The sequence below is a fragment of the Protomyctophum parallelum genome (genome assembly GCF_964188405.1).
Source record: "Protomyctophum parallelum genome assembly, chromosome: 16".
NCBI classification, from domain to species: domain Eukaryota; kingdom Metazoa; phylum Chordata; class Actinopteri; order Myctophiformes; family Myctophidae; genus Protomyctophum; species Protomyctophum parallelum.
In genome coordinates this window covers 27,164,660-27,186,344 of record NC_139711.1, presented here as the reverse complement: position 1 = coordinate 27,186,344, position 21,685 = coordinate 27,164,660, and the positions used below count along the sequence as shown (strand labels likewise).

The window sequence follows — 21,685 nt, the reverse complement described above, 5'->3', positions numbered from 1 at the left end:
GGACATGCTGTCATGCAATTAGGACAGACGTCCATTATTTCGTATAATTTTTTCCAATAGTGTGCATCAAACGTTTGCAGAAATGCAAGTATATCGAACAAACCGATGGAAGGGACTGAGAGAAAGAGATCCATGTAGGGATAGTATGGACTATAATAGAGTAAAGTAGACCATGCAGCTGCAGTACGTGCTGTGTGCCTGTAGGGAGGGAGCAAGCTGTACTAGCCCGGCTCACTCTGCTGTTGCAGTGCCCGGGTCAGTCGTGACTGCAGCACCGCCAGCCTGCACGCCACAGTGCAGGGAGGCATTGGAGGGATGAAGGACTATTTATAGGAGTTGCCATGAAGGATAGTGCAACATGGAGAGCGAGCAATGTACTGGACATTTGTACATTTAAACAAGAAAAGGTCACTTGACTTATAACAGGTCTGCTTAGCTGCTCTTATGCATAATAGCCCACTGGCCTATACCATCACTGCATGAGAAAAGGGCATCAGTCTCATGCAATGATATACGTTCATCAGGTGTCTGTAGTAATTTACTGGGCGTACCTGCAATACCTACAGAGATCTTATACTGTACCTCTGTCTGTGAAATTCTACGCAGATTTGGTTGATAGCTGCCCCAGTATCATGGGCTTTAAACTTTCACTTCACATTCACTTCGGCTTAAATCAATGGCAAAAATATGTTGTACTACTTGTAATTGCAGATTGCTTCAACAGGTGCCCACATTCATCTACGTTTCCGGGGCTGAGAGCCATCTTGTGAGGACCCAATCAAAAAGGTCTCCAGGGTAAAAACTATCTATAAGTTTAGCCATATATCCACTAATATACAATACACAACTCTCTTTCTCAAAATTGTCCGTGATGTTTGAGCAATACATTTGATACAATTCTTTAGCTCTCACACCCACAAATAAAAAGGCTATGGACCAAATCACCAAAACTATCCAATCAAGTGCAATTTGTCCGTCTGTCTCGTAGAATTAACACTTACTATCCATTTACAATGCTCCTCAACCTCCAGCGTTGTACTAGTCAATCACAGGCACTTTAACTTCATGTCCACGCAAAGCCCAGTGTCCAGGATCTGTGTCTGTTTGCTATGTCTGGACTATGAAGTGGCTTATAATGGTCTATAACAGGGTTCCCCAATAAATTTTCCTCAAGGGCCATATTTTGACTAGCGTACCAGGCTGGGGGCAGAGTCTGCACGCGCGAGGTCGAGGTCTTGCCCTGAAAATTCATTTTCAGGGCAAGACCCCATTTGAAAAGGATGCCCAGTTTGACATGCATAGGCTACTGACCCCCATTTAATGCCATTTATATCTGGGACCCTTAAAAAAATGAAATTCTTTCATGGGCCACAAGGGGGCGCTCTGTGGGCCGCAAATGGCCCGCGGGCCGCCTATTGGGGAACCCTGGTCTATAATGATGTTCATCTTAGTGTTGACAAAATGCCACAATACTTTTCAATGTATTCATTGTCCACAGATTTGTCTCCATGCAGCCTGTCACTCTTGTTTTGCAAATGATGTTTTGACAGTCCTTTATTATATCCCTGCAGCTCCCAATTGCTCTCTTTGCCTTTTCATACACTGCACACACCAAAACATTTTGTCACACATGCCCAAGAAAGACATAGACCTTCCTTGCAGTAGCCTACAAACAAAGTGCATGCTCCCAAACCTTTTAGCTTGTGACCCAAAAGAGAAATTTGATGAGCCAAACTAGTGAAAATAGCAGCCCACAACCACTTCGATCGGCTAATTTCACATACTTAAACATTTGTTTTCTAATGAACTGAATTTATTTTACTTGTATTGTGTATGTCTTCGTGAAATTAGTGAAAACAATTGTTGCATTTTTAATTCATGAAATTTTTTGCTTTTTTGGGAATGTTTTTTGAAAATGTTTTGAAACTATAACAATTAAAAACGAAATGTGGGAAGCCAAAAATATAGGGACCGTGAAAATGTGTCTCAAATCCCCCCGTGTTCCCCTGGTTAACAGGGCCCCAAAACAGACTGGGCAATTTTACGGCTGGCTGGACACTGATTCCCATGCCACTGACAGTGGTGGCGGTTCCTACGGAAACTGAATGGGGTCTATCTGCACAGCATTCTGCTTGTGCTGAACCCTCTCTAGCCCTGGCACCTTTTCACACAGGTGTGTGTTAGCAGCACAGAACAAATCACCAAATGCCTCGACCACATGAACCATGGCAACTCTATACTTTCTGTGTGTGTGTGTGTGTGTGTGTGTGTGTGTGTGTGTGTGTGTGTGTGTGTGTGTGTGTGTGTGTGTGTGTGTGTGTGTGTGTGTGTGTGTGTGTGTGTGTGCTGCGATGTGAGCCTGTAAGCTCTATTTGCCGTTAAAGGGACACTTCACCCTTTTTGCAAAAAAATATAATTATGTTAATGACGTTTAGAAGCTTTGGAACACTTTCCTGGGGGTCTTTATGTATGTAATATGTGGTTTTAGATATTCTAGATTGTAGCAGTGAGCACAGTGTCTCTGATGTCATGGACACTGGTCTCACTACCTTCCTGGACTACAATTCCCACCATTCTTTGGTGCACTGCTCCTCCTTGTGGATAGGGGGGAGATCTGTCTTACTGAGACAACATGTAGTCCAGGAAGGAAGTGAGCCCAGTGTCCATGACATCAGAGACACTGGGCTCACTGCTACAATCTAAAATATCTAAAACCACAGATTACATACATAAAGACTCCCAGGAAAGTGTTCTAAAGCTTCTAAACGTCATTAACATATATGTTTTTGCAAAAAGGGTGAAGTTTCCCTTTAAGATATTTAGTCAGTGCACAGTAGAGGAGGGGAGCAAGTATTTTAGATCATAGGTTCCCAAACGCATGTCATATCAGGGTCGCCGACACATTTTATGGGTCACACTTTTCTACCTGCGAGGTTGTGGATCGGCAATTTTCACTAGTTTTTTTTTTCAAATTTGTCTTTGGGTCTTGAGATAAAATAAATAATGGGAACCACCAGTAGGCTATAGACGTGCAGTACATGCAATAATAATGCCGTCAGCCGATTTGGTCTCTTGTCCTCTGTTTGGTTGTTTCTGCAAGGCAGTCATCGTGACTGCAGCAAAAAGAACCAGCGCATCACGTGGCCTGCAGCATAACGCAGGGCATTAGAGATGCACGTCTGTCTCTGTGGGATATATGCAGCTTACAGCACTGACTGTGAGGGGAGAGACCAAACCAAGCTGATATATGCAGCTTACAGCACTGACTGTGAGGGGAGAAACCAAACCAAGCGGATATATGCAGCTTACAGCACTGACTGTGAGGGGAGAAACCAAACCAATATATGCAGCTTACAGCACTGACTGTGAGGGGAGAAACCAAACCAAGCGGATATATGCAGCTTACAGCACTGACTGTGAGGGGAGAAACCAAACCAAGCTGTCCTGTGTAATTGTGCCATCTCTTTGATATGATTTTTCTGTGTCCGTTTGTGGTGTCATTGTGTGTGACCCTCGGCGCTGTGAAAGTCACACGCCAAGTATACTGTACACATTAGACAATTTGTTTGGTAACATTCTTATCCAGATCCATCTACAGTGACCACCAGGTAAATGTTCCTTCCATGTCTTGATCAAGATACACACATAATACAGATTACATCCCACTGCCCTGGGGTACATGGAGGCCCTGCAATCCTAAAGGTCCACAGTTTCTCTCTGTGTGTGCGGGCGCTTGCGTGCGTGCGTGAGTGGTTGTGTGTGTGTGTGACTATGGTGCTTACAAAGTCATCGCCAAAGTTGGCACCATAGTCAGCACCATAGTCAGCAAGGCACCATATAGTTAGCATCACAGTCAGCATGCTTTAATGTATTTATTTTGTGATATCTGTAATGTTGTTTTTACCCCAGGAAGAATAGCTGTTGCCAGGTGTAACAGCTAATGGGGATCCTAAATAAACTAAACTAAACCATAGTGGAGCGACGAACAACCATGAAGGACGACATACACAGTATGTTATTTTTCATGTTTTCTTTTCTCGTCACATACTGTAGGAGTGTGTCGACGCACAGTGATGGGGGGGAACCACGACACTCTAACGGAAGGAGTCCCCACGGGGAGAGTCCTCACAACAGACGGCAGTTTGTCAGGCTGGGGCACCACGCCTTCTACATCAACTATCTGGAGTTGATGGCGGTGTTTCTGGCGCTACACCACTTTGAACGCTACGTCAAAGGTTGCCACGTTCTTGTAAGATCGGACAACACTGCGACGGTATGTTACGTCAACAAGCAGGGCAGACTAAGGTCCCCAACCCTGCATGCTCTGGCAAGGCAACTAGTGTTGTGGTGCGATGAGCACCTTTTCTAGATCAAGGCATGCCATGTCCCAGGGCTCCTGAACGCAGGACCAGACCTTCTGTCCAGGGGACCACTCCAGTACACGGACTGGTCCCTTCACCCGCTAGTAGCGGACCAGCTATGTGACAGGTTGAGGGTCCCAGTGGCGGACCTCTTTGCCACAGAAGAGAACAGGAAGTGTCACCTGTTCTTGCAACGCTAGGCGTGGACACCCTGGCCCACGAATGGCCACAAGGGCTGCTGTATGCATTCCCTCCCCTCAACCTGATCAAGCTCACCCTGGACAGGGTCAGGACTCGACGCTTGTCTCTACTCCTCGTGGCCCCAGCCTGGGGCTCCTGGAGGTCGGAAATTGCTCCTCTCCTGTACGACCGGCCGTGGCAGCTCCCGCTCAGACAGGACCTGCTCACAAAGCTGGGTTAAGTCTAACCCAGCTTTGTCCCCGAGAACTCTAATGCCACTGTCGTGCCAGTGTATCTCAGGTCCTTTCACCCTCCTCCTTTTGCATCGGCTGAGGATGAGAGGTTGCCTATGCCCGGTCAGGGCCATACGGGTGTACTTGGCCAGGATGGCTTCCATCGGAACAGGTTTGTGGCATGGGGCACAGAAGCCAAAGGGAAGCCGGTGACGAAGGTCAGGCTGTCCCAGTGGATAGTGGAAGCCATTTAATTGGCTTACTCCAGCAGAAGTGTTTTGCCACCTGTGGGTTTGAGGGCTCACTCCACCCGCAGTGTGGCGGCATCCATGGCTCTATACAATGGTATTTCAGTAGATGATGTCTGTTTGGCGGTGAACTGGTCGTCACTTTAGTCCTTCAAGTTGCTGAGGAGCGTGGGAATCGCCCTCAGGCCCCCTAGTCCTTTGCCTAAAGAGTCAGGTTACTTCAGGAGTCAGGGGTTAGGCCAGGATGGTCGAGTCAGAGCATATGAGGCAACCTAGGTTGTCAGCTCCTTACATATGACTGGGGCCCCTGGGTCAGGGACCCGGTGGGACTCGACCTTTGACCTTGAAACCCCACTAGGCCAGGGGCCTCAGTGGCATGTTGATGGTCCTGTATGGGCGAGGTCACCGTTTAAGAACAGGGGCAGCCCTAGGATTCGGTCTCTCGTGATAACGAAGGGAGTGTATGAATCCTCCTAAAGCGTAATTATAGGAGCGCCATGTTCCTGGAGTTTATGCAACCGTGGTTATTTAAGCAACATAAGCGAGTAATTACGCTAGTTGCCCTTCTCGCTTGTGATATAGCAGAAGAAAAAGGGTAACTGAATGGCGCGTGCAGGCGTGGCCACGCTTATGTACCCATGATGCTGGGTGCGTGCCATGTCATCACGCACAAGACCCAAGACTATGAATAGTCATGTGAGTGTATGAAAAGGTGTTTTCTGTCTCCTAAATGCACGGTTGTTGCATAACCTCCAGTTATCATACCTTCTTCAGGGTATATCATACCCTGAAGAAGGCAACCTGTTTGCCGAAACGTTGGAAAAAATAAAGTTTATGGCATCGTGAATACGAGCTGCGCAGCCTCCTTCCTTTCTTAGTCAAAGTTTTATCTCCTGCGGTCAGCACCTCCCCACTACTGGTGTGCACTCCTACCTTTTTGTTTGTTCGATGTCAAAGACCCCAGAAATTATATGTAATTGGCCAACAACCCCCATCTGAAAATATGTTGCCCCCCTGGCACTCAGTGCCATGCTATGAGCTTGTAGATCTGCTATTTTCCAATAGCTAAAGTAGAACATAATCCTTAAAACACTAAAAGGGGTTCCCCGTCCTGAATGGGTTAACATATCAGCCCCATAGTTAGATAATAAACTTCAGGAATACACACATACACATTCATACAGCATGTTGTTCATTAGGATTTTATTTTTTGGAGGCAAATCAATCAATATAATGTACTTTTTACAGTATATGAGGAGCACATCTCTACAGTTTTATAATGTAAACAATCTCTGAAGAGAAATGTATTCAGTTTAAAAGGAAGCCGTCGCCTTCAGTTTTAAACTATTCACATGAATTAAAATATAATTTATAACATCAGATACTTCTGCTTCTATGAAACTAGATTTTAACAATTCAAAAATACTGAAATGCATTTGTCTCCACATTCTCAAGACATATGAAATCACACAAAACAGAGAAAGAAAAGGAAACACCATTTAAAGACATCCAAACTAAGTGGCTTATAAATAAAAAGAAACGCAAAAATAAAACCAACATATGTAAAAATATAAAATCTCGCTAGCAGTATTTACTGTTTTCTTTTACCAAAAACTACGTTAAAAAAAGAAGAGAAAATCATTTTATGTGAATTTGATAGTCATTAGATGGAAATAGACAAAATCAATCGCGATGAAAAACAAAACTTAAAACAAACAAATAAAACAATGTATGCCCTTTATGTAATTAATTTTCCTCCACCAAAAGAACCACTCACATGTACTTAATCTTTGACAGTTTGCAGTCCCTACAAAGTGCCTATTTGACATCACATTTACCACCAAAATTAAACAGAAAGCCCGGTGATTTCCTGTGTATTTGTAACTGTTAGGTTAGTACTGTATTAAAACCACAGACACACGCATGCACGCACGCATGCGCACACGCACACACGCATGCATGCGCACACACGCACGCATGCGCACACACGCACACACACACACACACACACACACACACACACACACACACACACACACACACACACACACACACAAACACACACACACACACACACACACACACACACACACACACAGGTTCAGGATGGTGTACTGTGGTCCAACTTTCACAGATGAAATAGAAAGTGAAGATGCCATAAGTTTAAAGCAGTGGTTCTCAAACTTTTTCGTGTCACAGACCCACAAATTGACACTAATTAGCCCGTGGACCCCCATTTGAAGAGAAATGCCAGGGTCCCCCATAAGAGAAGATTTTTGAGTGATTCTCAACCCGTTTAATTTCAAGGACGCCCAGTTTGACATGCATTAGTCTACGGACGCCCATTTAATGGCATTTCTATCTCTGGGACCCGAATTTATATTGTAAAATCAATGTTAATTTAACTCTGGGTTAAATGGATCCATTTGGTTCCATTTGTACATTCTCAGCGTTAACGGACCCATAATGGTCCATTTGGTTCCAAACTATCATTTAGCTGGGGACCCCCTGGAACTCCCTCAATGGTCCCTGGGGGTCCCCGGACCCCACTTTGGGAACCACTGGTTTAAGGGCCCAAGTTCTCATAAGCGCCGCTGTCCATGGAGGGTTATATCAGAATCACTGAGTTGAAAGATACATTGCTTTATATAAAGAAAACATGTAACCATAATATTGAAATGAAAACAAAGATGAATTTGACAGCAGGCGCTGGGTGGTGATGTTGAATCATTGGTGACATCTTTAACACCCAACCTGACAAACACACACAAACACATCTAGATTTTAAAGCGCTGTTGTCAAGTCTGTTTTTTATTTGTATTATTAATATTGTTTATTTCTTTCTTTCTCTTTCTTTTTCCTTTTTTTTTTTTTTTCTTTTTTGTCTTTTTATTTAAAGTTTTTTTTTGGTCAACTTGCCTCTCAAGTTTTAATGGTTTTCTCACCATTTTTCTGAAGTGAAGAGTGGAAAGAAAAATGTATTGCATTCTAACAAGGGGTTTTCCCTTTGGAAGGAGGGTTCTCTTTTTTATTTGGATTGGTTGTCCTCGGATCTAGGACCCCGAGACCCCCATAGCACGGACAGCAGTACAATGTTGAAATGTGTTCGTGTTCTCAAAACACTTAGGAGAATGGTCAACATCAAATATTATTTTTTTTCTATAAGAAAGTATATAATCATCTAGATATCTACACAAACACACAAATATATATTCATATATATATATATATAGATATATGTAATATACCTTTTATAATATGGCTGTATTGAAAAAAGGGATTTAATTCCAACAGTAATTATTTCATAATAAAACACATTGGATTGGAAAGGAGTTCAAACAGTAATAATAAAAGCGTACAGTGGTAGCTTTTATATTTACCCCCTTGTTGATTCTTAAGGCTTGCCATGACAAAGGGCTGTGATGTTTCATTCACCTCTACAGGGATGGAAGCACCCTCACTGGTATCCAGCAGTCTGCTCTGAAGACTGTTATATTTAACCTGACTCCGCCAGATTGCGGCAGTATTAAGTTCACAAGTTTCCTCCTCCTACTGTACCTGCATCTGGTCTCTCTCAAGCAGAAAAGATGAACCGGAAGCAGCGGGAAAAAAATCTGATAACTAGTCTTGTTAGGTTGTGTTTACATTTGCGCGTTGATCCCGCCTCTAGCGGCCGAATACGGCCGCATATCGCTCCGATCAGAATTGGTTCGGAGTACATTGTCTCTGCCCGAGAGAGTCCAGATGGGAGGCAGGAGGAACTCACTACTGCCATCATCTGGCGGAGTCGGGTTATGTTATATTGGGGTCAAAACGAAACAGGTTTTTTGTTTCTCCGTGCTCTTGCCTATTTTCATCCTTCCCACATCCCTCCGATGTCAAGAGTCATACATGTTCACAAAGTTACCTCAATAATTACCATAGTGTCTCAACACGACACAGAAAAATCAGATTTTAAACAAACCTGTGCACCATCAAAATATGGCAATAAACAGTTTAATGCGATAGTTTCATTTCAATGAAAACAAAACAAAAAAATATTGTGAACATATATACTCACTACTTGGGCTGGGCTGTTATTTGTGCAAGAGTAAAAATTATTTTGTAATGCGATTCATTTTTTTTTCCTTTTGTATACAATATGTTCCATGTATATGCCACAACTGACCACATTCTTCCCTGTACTATATAGTTTGCGTTACACAGTGGTCTATACTGTAGCCTATAGGATGGCTAGTTTGGGGATTGCCCATGCAGCTATGGTAGTTAAAACCAACCAACCCATGTAGCCATGGTAGTTAAAACCAACCAACCCATGTAGCTATGGTAGTTAAAACCAACCAACCGATGTAGCCATGGTAGTTAAAACCAACCAACCCATGTAGCTATGGTAGTTAAAACCAACCAACCCATGTAGCTATGGTAGTTAAAACCAACCAACCCATGTAGCTATGGTAGTTAAAACCAACCAACCCATGTAGCTATGGTAGTTAAAACCAACCAACCCATGTAGCTATGGTAGTTAAAACCAACCAACCCATGTAGCCATGGTAGTTAAAACCAACCAACCCATGTAGCCATGGTAGTTAAAACCAACCAACCCATGTAGCCATGGTAGTTAAAACCAACCAACCAACCCATGTAGCTATGGTAGTTAAAACCAACCAACCCATGTAACCATGGTAGTTAAAACCAACCAACACACTATTTATTATTAACTCTTGTCTCTCTGAAAGGCTGTCTCGTAGATAGACTATTATTATGTATTGCATCTTGCTTGATTGCTTTTTTTTTCTTGAAACAAAAAAACAACAAAAAAAGATAAAATCATCTAAAAATATTTAGTCATTTAAAGAAGAAACATAAGAAATAGAATCTTCTGGTACAATAGTCTAAAGGGATTTCTTTCTTTTCTTTGTGTGTGTGTGTATATATATATATATATATTCCCCACCCTGCCCATTTCACAACAGTGTTGGACTTTACGTGTGAAGTCGTTAACCACTTCAACCCGCATCATCTGTAGACATCTACAAGCTCGCATAGCATTGTGAGCTGAAGATTGGCCATTTGCAGTGATAATGTAAAATGAAAACAGTAGAGTCACTAGTATAGAACCCAGAGGGACGCCGATCTACCGGATTACAGGGTTTAAGTGGTCAACGACTAGGTTTTCCCTTCATCTTGTCTCTGCACTGAACATCCATCAGCTCTTTGCCCTGAACGTGACCCCGCCACCTTTACAAACACACAATACATTTTATGTTTACGAGGCATAGTGCTATATACACAATATATATTTCATATATCTCAATATATTCTTTTTTTCTTTTTCTCTTTTTTTTCAGTATGTAAACCAGCACATTCTCTCACGTTTTTTTTAGTAGTGTACATACTAAGCACAAATGCTCATTGGGATGTTTTTGGATCGGTCAGATGGGAACCATGTCTTACTCCAGGTCCTTCAATCCTCCTCCACCCCAATTATATTGTGGGATGACACTTCAAAATTATCCGTCTTGGCAAACTTCAGTTTAAAAATCAGTCAACGTTCATTTTTCCCAACACCCGAATGAGGCCTTTTGTACTTAGCGTGCGTCCTAATAAAAGTCGATGGAGAATCAAAGTTATGTAAACATTCAATTTTCATGTGTGTTACCATAGAGTTGATTAGATAGATAAGACAGCAAGAGGGAAGAGAGAGAGAAAAGAAGGAGGCATCATTATAAAAGGGTTTGGGGTGTTCTTGAAACAAGACCCAAAACCTAGATTTGAGAGCAAAGAGAAAAAAGTAGAGAGAGAGAAAGAGGAGAGTCAGGCTGCACAGTATTAAAGCACTGGGGAGGAGGAGGGGAAAGGAGGAGATGGCTGGATCAGTAAGATCCAGTGTTGATTTTGACCGCAAAATTAGTTTAGTTTAGTCGTAGTCTCTTGGATAACATTTCATTTAGTTTTAGTCATATTTTAGTAATCTGAAATGCTTTAGTGTTAGTCTAGTTTTAGTCGACTAAAAGTCATGTGATTTTAGTCGACTAAATCTACAGTTGATTTAGTCGCTTAAAATTTATTTTGGTGATTTTACACTTCGTTGTGAGCATAATAACATTTGTTGACGAAATTGTCAATATATGTAGTCTTAGTTTTAGTCATGATAGCTTAGTTTTCATATAGTTTCCATTTAGTTTTCGTCAGTGACAAAAGGTAGTCGATGAACATGTTTCATAGTTTGAGTCGACGAAATCAACACTGGGATCAGCAGGATCCTTGAAGAAGCAAAGAGGGTGAATTTTAAACCTCCCAGCACATTCCAAGGACCAGCACCTTACCATCCAACCCCAAGTTAAAACCCTTCACCCATGGACCACCCCCATCCCCCCCCATGGCAGCTCCCAACCCAGACACCAAACACAGCCAAGAGACAGTCAGATACCCAGCAAGGACACACGGTCAAAGACAGCACACAAAAACATTAGCTTTAAGGAGAGACAGAGAACAGCTTACTTCCCTCGTTTGGGACTCAACAGTAGAAGAACAAAAAAACACATGCACGCACGCACATACGCACGCACGTGCACACACGCACAAACACACACACACACACACACACACACACACACACAAACAAACAAACAAACAAACCACCATCTACCCTTAAGCACCCCTCAGATGGAACATCCTCAGCCAGAAAACAACCATGTCCACAAGAGAAACAATTAATGGAGGACGGGAAGAGCGTAGATCGAGAGAAGCTGGGCGGGGGGGGGGGGGCTGCAGAGGGATGGACGGGGGTGAGGTAGAGACGTTCGGGACATCTCGCATGAACATTGTGTTTCTCAGCCGATATTCTGTCCCTCGCTTTGCCCTGGGCTCGTCTTTGTTTTGGGTGCCAAGGCTGCTGGCTCTCTCTCTCTCTCTGCAGTTTGAGGGTCTTTAATTAGCAACCGTTTCAGGGTCTGAGGGCTATTTGAGCTGCGCTTTAAGCCAGAGTCAACACTGTTGATTTGGGGATTCCCGCTTCCACAAACAATCTTGGAGGTGATCAAATGGTTTGGTCTACATTCAGGGTTTTTGAGTACATTCCATTATTTGAAAATTGAAACAGACCCAGTCACGATATTCAATCCAGTCTATTCTAGAGCATGTAAACTCCCAAATGCTCTGTGGAATCATCCATGCCTTCTACTGTTGTGGTGACGTTTCGGTTTTTAGAAAATGCATCCTTTCCTGGTGGGTGTTAATTTTGACCTTCTGGTGGCTATCGGTAAGTGAATAGCTTTACATGTGCAGTGCCTCTACCTAAATGTGCTCTATGTACAGTGAAATTCTGTGAAGTTGTCATTATCGATTATTATCGATTGGGATGAAAATGTCAACGGCTATGATAATTGTTTTCCCCCCAGTTCAATCTGACTTGCTCCATGTAAACATTATTTGTGTGGCTTTCTTTTTTTAATATTTTCTTTATCCACTTTATCCACCGCGGACACAGCTTTTTTCCGTTCCCACGTTAATGTACAGACACGCGTGATTATTATTTTTGCTCAGGGCAGAAGAAAAAAACCCATTGACCAGACGTCCCGCTGTGGCCAGGCTTGGCGAGAACAGTCGTGCACAAACCTCCGCGCACAATAAAGATCTCTTTGCTCACATGGGTGTGAAAAAAACTAATAATTAGCTAATGAGATCCGATTGGTTAGATATGGCTCATCACTGTTGCTATTTGAACTCCTGTTGATGCCTGCGATATTTTGCCCATTGAGATCAAAAGCTACAATTGTAGACTAGGGTAAATTATTTTTGATTACCGGTATTTTGGGGATGTGCACATGCTAAAAAATTGCTGCTTTAGTTTCAATATTTGGTTGATTGTTTTCAGATATTTTATTATTCCATGTTATAAGTTGGTTTATTTATTTTTTCCATCAAGCCTAGCAGAGCCTGCACACCCAAAAGCAGCACACCCTCCACACAGTTAGCACCCCACAGGGCCCTATTTTGCGCGTCTTAAGTACCAGGTCTTATGACTTAAACGTAAGACCTGGAGGTGTGGTCAATGCTGTTATTTGGCTGTGTTGAGTGGCCAAACAGCATTGGCCACGCCTCCAGGTCTTAAGTTATAAGTCATACGACCTGGTACTTAAGACATGCAAACATAGGGCCCCATATGTTTTTGTCTGTGGCAGCCAGTAGCAGAAGTCATAGAGTATTGTACTTTAGCATGGCAGAGTTATAGACTACAGTAGAGAGGGGAGAGTGATCAAGGACATGGGAGACCTTTTTTGCCTCCTACAGTGCATAGATTAAAATCAAGGAAGCACTAAACTTACAAAAAGAAAAAACTATGTCTTTTTTTTTCCCTTCCTCATTTTTGATTTGTAAACTTTTGAAGCTGTCAAATGATTTAGTGAAATGTTAGTTGTTCTTGTTTTTAATTGTTATTTTCTCATTGTCCATAACACACACACACACACACACACACACACACACACACACACACACACACACACACACACACACACACACAGTTTTTTTGTTTGTTGTTGTTCATTACATCCACAGTTTTTGCTAAAAAAAACCGAAGCATATATATATTTTTTCAACTGCACGATTTGATGGCGAAAACAGTTTGCAGTATCGCCACCGGTGACCGAAGAGAAGGAGGGGTTTTTACAAAACAAAAGAGAAACAATCAAACAAACAAAAACAAAAAAAAGACGCGCAGAGACACACACGCACACAAAACGACCAACGTGACGCAGGGATAATAGCAAAGTATTTTTTTGCTACAAGAGGTCTCTTCTCACTTCCGCACCTTGCGGGTGCAGAATGATGATGTCACCAACACAGACAGGAAGCAGCTTTTGTTTGTTCGTTGTCGTTCCACAGCGGATCCCGTCGTTCTGAGGAACCACTGAAGTAGCTAGTTCTGTGGTCGACGTAAAAAAAGTCTCCTCCTCGCGTCAACAACCGCCGCAGTCTTCGCATATTTCAAGCTGTATCCTTAGGTGTAAAAAGTAAAAGTTTTTAGTTCCTATAATCCAATCTTAAAAATGTAAACATTTTCCGCGGGGTGAGGGGGGGTTGGGTTGTCTTGCACAGAGGAGGTACCAACGAGAGGCCATCGTCATCTCAGGATGCCCCGGGGTCGTCGGAGGCTGCTGTAGTCACTGGTGGTGGGCCAGTGTGTGTGTGTGTGTGTGTGTGTGTGTGTGTGTGGGGGGGGGGGGTAGCAAGCATTCAGCGATGTAAGGACTTTTGGGCCTCCTTGAGCAGGGTGTCGAAGTCCAACGCGTCGTACTTGCTCTTGACCGGGCCTGGTCCCGCCTCGTCTGGAAGAAAACAAAGAAATCAGCTGCTCTGTTTGTTCTTCCACCAGAGCGCGCGCACGCAGCAGACTGGATTGCTATAGGCTAGCGAGTTTCTTGGGACATTGTGGTCGTAGTGGCTGTACATCTGTCATTAAAAAAATATGAATGAATGAATGAATGAATGAATGAATGAATGAATGAATAGTTTATTTCGGTCTTAAAATAACATGTACATGATTATTACAGCAAAAAAGTTTTACATTACATGTTTGGACCGAAAGGCGTAGCTTATATAGTGCCCACCCTTTTTGACTTACTTATATTACATTAGTGCAAATAATTTAAAACTACGTTTGGTAGAATCATATGGAGATGGAAATTATGCATTATAAGAGGTTTATGATGATGCTTTATATTGTTTTGCTACTATATTACTTTTAAACATTTTCTTGAATTTATATGCTAATTTTTGTCATTATCACAACTATTCCATATTTCTGCTGCCATTACAGATGGACATCTTTTTTTAATGTTAGTTCTTGCTTTTTTCATTTCAAACATCAGTATACCCCTCAGCTCGTAATGGTTTACTTTCGGTTGGAACAGCTTCTGAATGCAGTCAGGGAGCAATTTATGTTGCACTTTGAACGCATTTTAGTGTATTATATTTAATAAAGAGTTCATTGGTAGGTTCATAATAGTCAGATCTATTTATTCATATGGCTCTCTTCTGTAATATAAAAATAGGGTAAGTAAATGGGGTAAGGGTTATGATTTGTTTTAGCAAATATCTTAGTTTTAAACGTCATTAATGCACTTCTGCGCTGCCTTTCGGAACTCGCCCGCCTGCAGCATCGCAGGCGTGCATTAATGACGTTAAACCACCCCCTCTCGTGTAATATTGCTTAATCATATCTCAGAGTACAGTTCAGGGGCAGGCCCTCATTTTCAATGTGGCCGAGATACAATACAATAATCAACAGAAATTACATTTGCATGAGAGCGACGATCAAACATAAGAACGGTAGATGAATCAGGAGACAGAAAACACTCAAATACTCAAAGAACTAAAACAGAAAAACAAAAATGTTAATTATGACAAAATGTTGGAAAGCATTGCCCTGAATTGACCCAAAGATGGTAGTGATTTCTCTGTGTGCGTGTGCGTGCCTGCGGGCCTGCGGGCGTGCGGGCGTGCGTGCATGCGTGCGGGCGTGTTCCTTACCGAGGTCTATGTATCGCTTTCTGGTCATCCTGCGGAGGGCACCGGCTCCGTTCTGATACAACATATCTCGTTCCCTCCAGTGTCTCTGACCTCCAGCCTGACGGATCTTTATCACCCCACAGCGCTCCCTGCACAAACACACACACACACACACACACACACACACACACACACACACACACAGTCAAGACCATGACACAGCTTTTTGTTCGTCCCCCGAATGAGTGTGTAATCCAATCCGTGTCCCCTCCAAATGACTATAACTACTATAATCTAACTATAAATGCCCCAACCATGTCTGTCTCTCTGTACGTGCGTACGGCTGTAATGCACGTTAAAAGATTAAGTGAATGTTTTGAACTTTCTGCAATATGAGTACTTTTGCTTTTAGTACTTAAAGTACATTTTGATGCCGATACTTTTGTACTTTTACTTGAGTACATTTTTAATAACAGAGTATGCATCTACATTGCAGTTTTCATACTAATATATTCGTACTTCGTACGCCAAAAAAAAGAAAAACATAACAGTTCTTTCTGGTATTAATACAACTGGGGTTCAGCCAAGCCGACACATACTCATTGCGGATGATGACTTTGCAGTCCTCGGGGCTGCCATACACCTGGAAGCGTTTTCTGAGCATGTTCTGGGTCACACTGCTCGGCAGGTTGTGGATGTAGAACACCTGGCAGTTGTCCTGGCAACAGGGAAACCATGGCAACAGTCAGAACAAAAAAAGTGGCCATTGTTCGTCGACTACCTTTTTCCACCAACTACAACTAAGAGTAAATATATTGACAATTTCGCCAAATAAACTAGACTAAAATGTTAGGAAGGGACTAGTGGACAAGAGATCCAGTATTCGTAATTTTACACCTGGTTGCATGCTGAAATAGCTGATGTACAAGCTCACAACGCGTCGCAGCCGCGTGACGCGTTGTGAGCTTGCAGATCGGCTATTTTCAGTGTATAGTGTATAATCAGTCATTACGACGGCATCAAGGCCCGCCAAAATAAATTTTTGTCTAAACATTTAACTGTAGATTTAGTCGACTAAAATCTTATATTTAGTCGGCCTAAAGCAGACTAACACTAAGACTTGTCTTTAAGATGACATTCCAATTCAGCTACGAGAGGCTGAAACACCTGTAGACAGGAGTCATGGTGGGATTAATGCACTATTGTGAGATAAAGTACATAGACATTCATACCGCCACTTCCTTACCATTTCAGAGTGACACTTTCAGCACAAGTCAATCAATTTTAATTGTGTGTGGCATATAGCTAGAGGCAACACGGCCTTATGTACCTCATCTTTCTGCTGGCCTGTCTTGGTTTTGTTCCTCTGCTTGTCCTCTGGACAGCTCTCTGAGTTCTCACCACTGCAGAGAGAGAGAGAGAGAGAGAGAGAGAGAGAGAGAGAGAGAGAGAGAGAGAGAGAGAGAGAGAGAGAGAGAGAGAGAGAGAGAGAGAGAGAGAGAGAGAGAGAGAGGAGAGAGAGAGGAAGAGGGAGAGAGAGGAAGAGGGAGATAGAGGAAGAGGGAGAGGGAGAGAGACAGGAGAAAGGGAGATGGACATCCAGGCAAGACGAAGCGAGGGACAAACAAAATGGGGAGGTGGAGGAGGAGGATGGAGAAAAGTGAGGAAAGGAGGAGGACAGATGGGGATGGGAGAGGGAGGACAAGGTTAAACAAAAGTGTCAGACAGGAGAAGGAAACGGGTGAACTGTATAGCAAGAGAGGAGGCTGGCCCACACGCAGTGCGGCAAGGCGCCTTCATCCATCCTCCATCAAACACTCTCTCTCTATGACTTCCTTCTCTTCTCTCCATTACCCAATGTGTAGACATCTTTCACTCTTTTTCAGTCTAGCTACTCAGGCTATATCTCTCTGTGTCATCGCTGTCTGTTTAGTTTTTTTATGTGTCTGAAGTTAAACGTTCTCGTGTCCCTCCTGTCCGTGTCTGTCCCCGGGGTGTCTTTCTCTCACCTGGAGTCTGTCTTGCTGGCGGGGGAGTCGGGCGACGAGTGCAGAACCGGCGACGGGGAGCGAGAGGAGGACGAGGAGGGCTCGCCCTCTTCCTCCGAGGCAGGGGGCGTGGCCGCCGCCGAAGACTGGCGAAGCTCGGTCGACGCCGACACCACCGACGTGGTCACCATCATATCCACAACCGCCCCGCCCTGCTGCTGCTGCTGCGGCCCCGGAGCCACCGCCCGGAGCCTTCCTCCCTCCTCCTCCTCCTCCTCCCCGCCTTTCTCCCGCTCGATCGGCCCCCGGCCCGCTCCTCCTCCTCCTCCTCCTCCGGACCTCTCCGAGCGCAGGATGGCGCCCAGCATGGCCGTGGTGCTGCGCCGGTGGCTCTCGCCGAGGCTCAGGGCGCAGTAGTCGTGGTCGCCGAAGAAGGTGCGCTGATGCTGGGTCACCGCCGCCTGCAGCAGGTTACCGCCGAGCAGCAGGCTCTGCTCATGGGTCTCTCTCTCGCGGGCCTGGCCGGCGCCCTGCACGCGCCGCAGCTGTGCGTACAGCTCCGTCTGCTCCGGGAGCTTCCGCCGCTGGTGCTGGTGGGCACGGCTCAGCCAGGACGACATGCCCTTGGTGGTGGTGGTGGTGGCGGCGGCGCCGTCGCTGTGTAGGGCTGTCGTATGGTATAAGGCAAAATAAAATCTCAAGGCCGAATATGTGATGATGATGCTTTTTTACGCCGACCGAGCTGAAGAAATCATGCACATTTAAATGAGACCACTCGTGTTTCTGGAAGATGCTTCTAAACTTCTGTTCTATTGCTATAGTTCGATCACTTCAAATACGCTTTCATCTTAAGATAATGATTGAAAATAGCCGATCGATCTTGTCGCAGCGCAACTGCAACAAATGTCCCCTTCAATGTCAACGGCGTTTTTTAAAACAAACATTGAACTAAAAACAAACATTAAACCTGTATATATGACAAAAACGGAAATAGCTCCAAAAGAAATTCACAAAGTGTTGCCTCGTGACCTTGTAGACGCGTTGTAAACTTTTAGCTTACACTGTAAACTTTTTGCAAAAAACTATTGTGATTATTTCAAATAATTGCGAACACACGACAGACTTATTGTGACAGGCCTTACCGCTGGGGGGCATGGTGTTGGTAGACTCCCCCTCTCCCCCTCCTCCTCCCTTCCCTCCCTCCGCTGGCTTGAAGAGCTCGTCATCCGCCGGTTTGTGGGGGGGTGTGGTGGGTGGGGTGAGACCTGTGTAGGAGGGAGGGGGGGGGGTGGGGGGGGGTTGGGAGTCAGACAATGACTTTGCGTTTGGAACACTTTGGTTCTCAAACCTTCTATTGATCGGATCCACTTGACTGTCTCAAAAGCATTCGCAGCCCACCCGTCTGACCAATAATAATAGTAATTATAGCTGCAAGCAGCGATGACCGGGCCCTCACGCGAGCAAGTTAGAGGCAAATATCGACCAACCAGAACTGCAGTAACTCTACTGAATGACAAGGATTTTCAACTGAGTCCAGTGAGGTGACTCATGACTCTGTACGACAAACTATTCAAAGGTTATGGCAAATTATATAAACTATAACATATTGACCAATCAGAAGAAGGGATAAGTTTCACCAATAACAGACAAGGACTCTGAACCAAGACAACCCGCACTTGTTTCTACGACAAACCGTTGAAAGGTTATAGGAAAAACATGAGCTATCAATTATCGACCAATCAGAAGGGGTGGGGTTACATTACTCAAAACCAAGAGACGTTTTTGTAAGTTGGGACACGATAGAGGTGTGTACCAATTCTCGTGCATGTACGACCGCTTTACACCTTAGCCGAATGCCGGTCGAGTTGAACACTGACATCCAGGCAGTCACAAAAACACTACGAGAACATAAAATATGGAACATTTTCCTTTGCACATTTTCTTACGTATGTTTTACTATTTTAAAGCCTTTCACAAAATCCCCATACTCCCCTACAAGAGTAATGAATAATTCCAACACTTTTCCAGAGCTGTAAGGAGCACCCTGTATGGGAATAGAATAGACAGCATGAGAGACGTGTTTTACCTGCTGTTCCACACAGATCCACACTGAGCGGCGGCTCGAAAGGCTTGCCGCCGTATTGAGACTCCCTGCTGGCACAGAAACACAGAGACAAGCAGAGCCAGGCTTTATTCTGGTGCTTAGGCAATAACACTGAAACAAATATATATCACCTGTGATCCAAACGATCCGATGTAGTCATTTAGTCACACGCTCTTGTTAAAGGGATTGTGACATTAAAAAAAAAGGTTTTGGAATTGTTCTTATTTTTTTTAGGTTTTCAATTGCACCCAAAAAACATGAACTTTTAACATTCAGTAGATTTTCTGTGATCTGGGGTTTTCTGGCTCAAACAGGTGCTCCGATTTGCCGGCAGTAAGTGACATCACTTACTGCAAATCCCATATATGTCAATGGGATTTGCCAGCAGATGTCACTGTTTCACTGTGTTGCCTGTTTTCATTGTAGCTCAAAAGGCTTCCAAACCCCAAAGAAAACTTCAGACCACAGAAAATCCACTGAATGTTCAAAGTTCAGGTTTTTTGGGTGTAATTGAGGTCATAAAACCTAAAAGAAAAAAGAAAAAGAAAAATAAATGAAAATTAATGTCATAAAACCTTTAATACTTTACATAGGTTAAAAAAAAATCACACCCGTGTGAAGTGAGGGGCGCTCTTATCATCATACTGTTACTTCTCATTCTGGCCAATCACAATTTGCATCCTCACTTTTGTCGTCAATGTTTGTGGCATTCAATGTTTGAGGTTACACAAACCCTCAAAGCTGGACATTGGATGGGGCTAAAAAAAACATATATTATGGAGATACAGCTGCATCAGAATGACAGCAGTTTCAAAACACAGTTGAGTTTCAGTCAGATATTGAGTGGCGCAATCAAGGACAGCAAGTACTGACAAAAACCAAAATAAAATCTTGGTTTTTAACATTTTTAACTGTTAAAAAAAAAAAAAAAAAAAAAAGAAACGTTCCAGATGATTTCTAAATGTGAATTATTACAAATCCCTGGCGTTGCATGTGAACAGTGTCCCTGGGTTCTTATCACAGACACATTATGCACTCCTCTTTCTTCCTCTCCTCCCCTCTATCCCTTTATTTTTGCCGCCCGGTCTCTGTTTCTCGCTGTGAATGCTGAGCTGAGCCGACTGGCCTTTTGGGGGGACCTTGCATAACAGAGAATAAAGCAAAGATAGAAGGCAAGGGGGGGGGGGGGGGGGGTACTATTTTGTGCATCAGTGGATTTATTTTAAAATGGCCTGAGTTCCAAGCGGATTGTACATTCAAACACACTAGCTTCCAGGACTGGTAAAAAGATGAGCGAGGGCCTGTGTGTGTGTGTGTGTGTGTGTGTGTGTGTGTGTGTGTGTGTGTGTGTGTGTGTGTGTGTGTGTGTGTGAATGCAGTGCAACAAGCACGCATTGCATTAGACTGCCTGATGTTTGATAAGATCATCAAATTTGATTTGTTATTTTAAAAAAGCAATTCAAAACGTTTTGTGAACCACATTAAGCCTAAATAAAGGGGAAGAGTCGGAACAGTGAGCTCAAGCCACCCAGTTAATCAATGAATCAATATAGCAATAATCGTATCATATCGTACTGAATCGATATACGTCAAGAAATGCTGTGTGTATCGTATCGTACCCTCGTGAGGTTGCAGGCAATAACCACCACTACCCAGTTCTGCTTGCTGCTTTGTAAGCAGTTGGTGTCTGTTTCCTGTCTCATGAACGCACTCATAACTACAGTCCAGACAATTCCCTCACAACTCTGCATATCATCGGTGCGGCTGAAAAGCATTTCACATTCGTCGGAAACACTACTTTGCTGGCTGATTAATAGATTTAATATTGTATTTGCAGGGTGTCTTGTGCAAAAAACACATGGCATACTGTATGATAACACCACCGGATAGAGATGCAAATAAATGGGGGAATATAATATTTGTTCAGAGTTGTATTGCTGGTACGGTGCAGGTATTCTGTAGAGATACTCACCCTGTAGTCTTGGAGTTGAGTGGCAGGCAAAGACAGGCTCGTTTCTCTGCAATCAAACACAACGAGAAGCAGGTGCACTCATAAATA

General features: G+C 43.6%; 1 protein-coding gene across 1 annotated transcript in view; it reads right to left on the bottom strand.

The window, feature by feature from the left end:
• Nucleotides 1-6,205: 6,205 nt before the first annotated feature.
• The window catches only part of ppargc1b (peroxisome proliferator-activated receptor gamma, coactivator 1 beta), a 116,065-nt gene continuing 100,585 nt past the window's right edge, over nt 6,206-21,685 (bottom strand). The window contains exons 6-13 of the mRNA XM_083786121.1: nt 21,599-21,644; nt 19,609-19,673; nt 18,665-18,787; nt 17,544-18,189; nt 16,865-16,937; nt 16,134-16,252; nt 15,556-15,683; nt 6,206-14,351 (exon numbers count right to left, since the gene is read on the bottom strand). Coding sequence (XP_083642247.1) covers nt 14,260-14,351; nt 15,556-15,683; nt 16,134-16,252; nt 16,865-16,937; nt 17,544-18,189; nt 18,665-18,787; nt 19,609-19,673; nt 21,599-21,644 — 1,292 coding nt within the window. The 3' untranslated portion in view covers nt 6,206-14,259. The remainder of the gene's footprint in view (nt 14,352-15,555; nt 15,684-16,133; nt 16,253-16,864; nt 16,938-17,543; nt 18,190-18,664; nt 18,788-19,608; nt 19,674-21,598; nt 21,645-21,685) is intronic.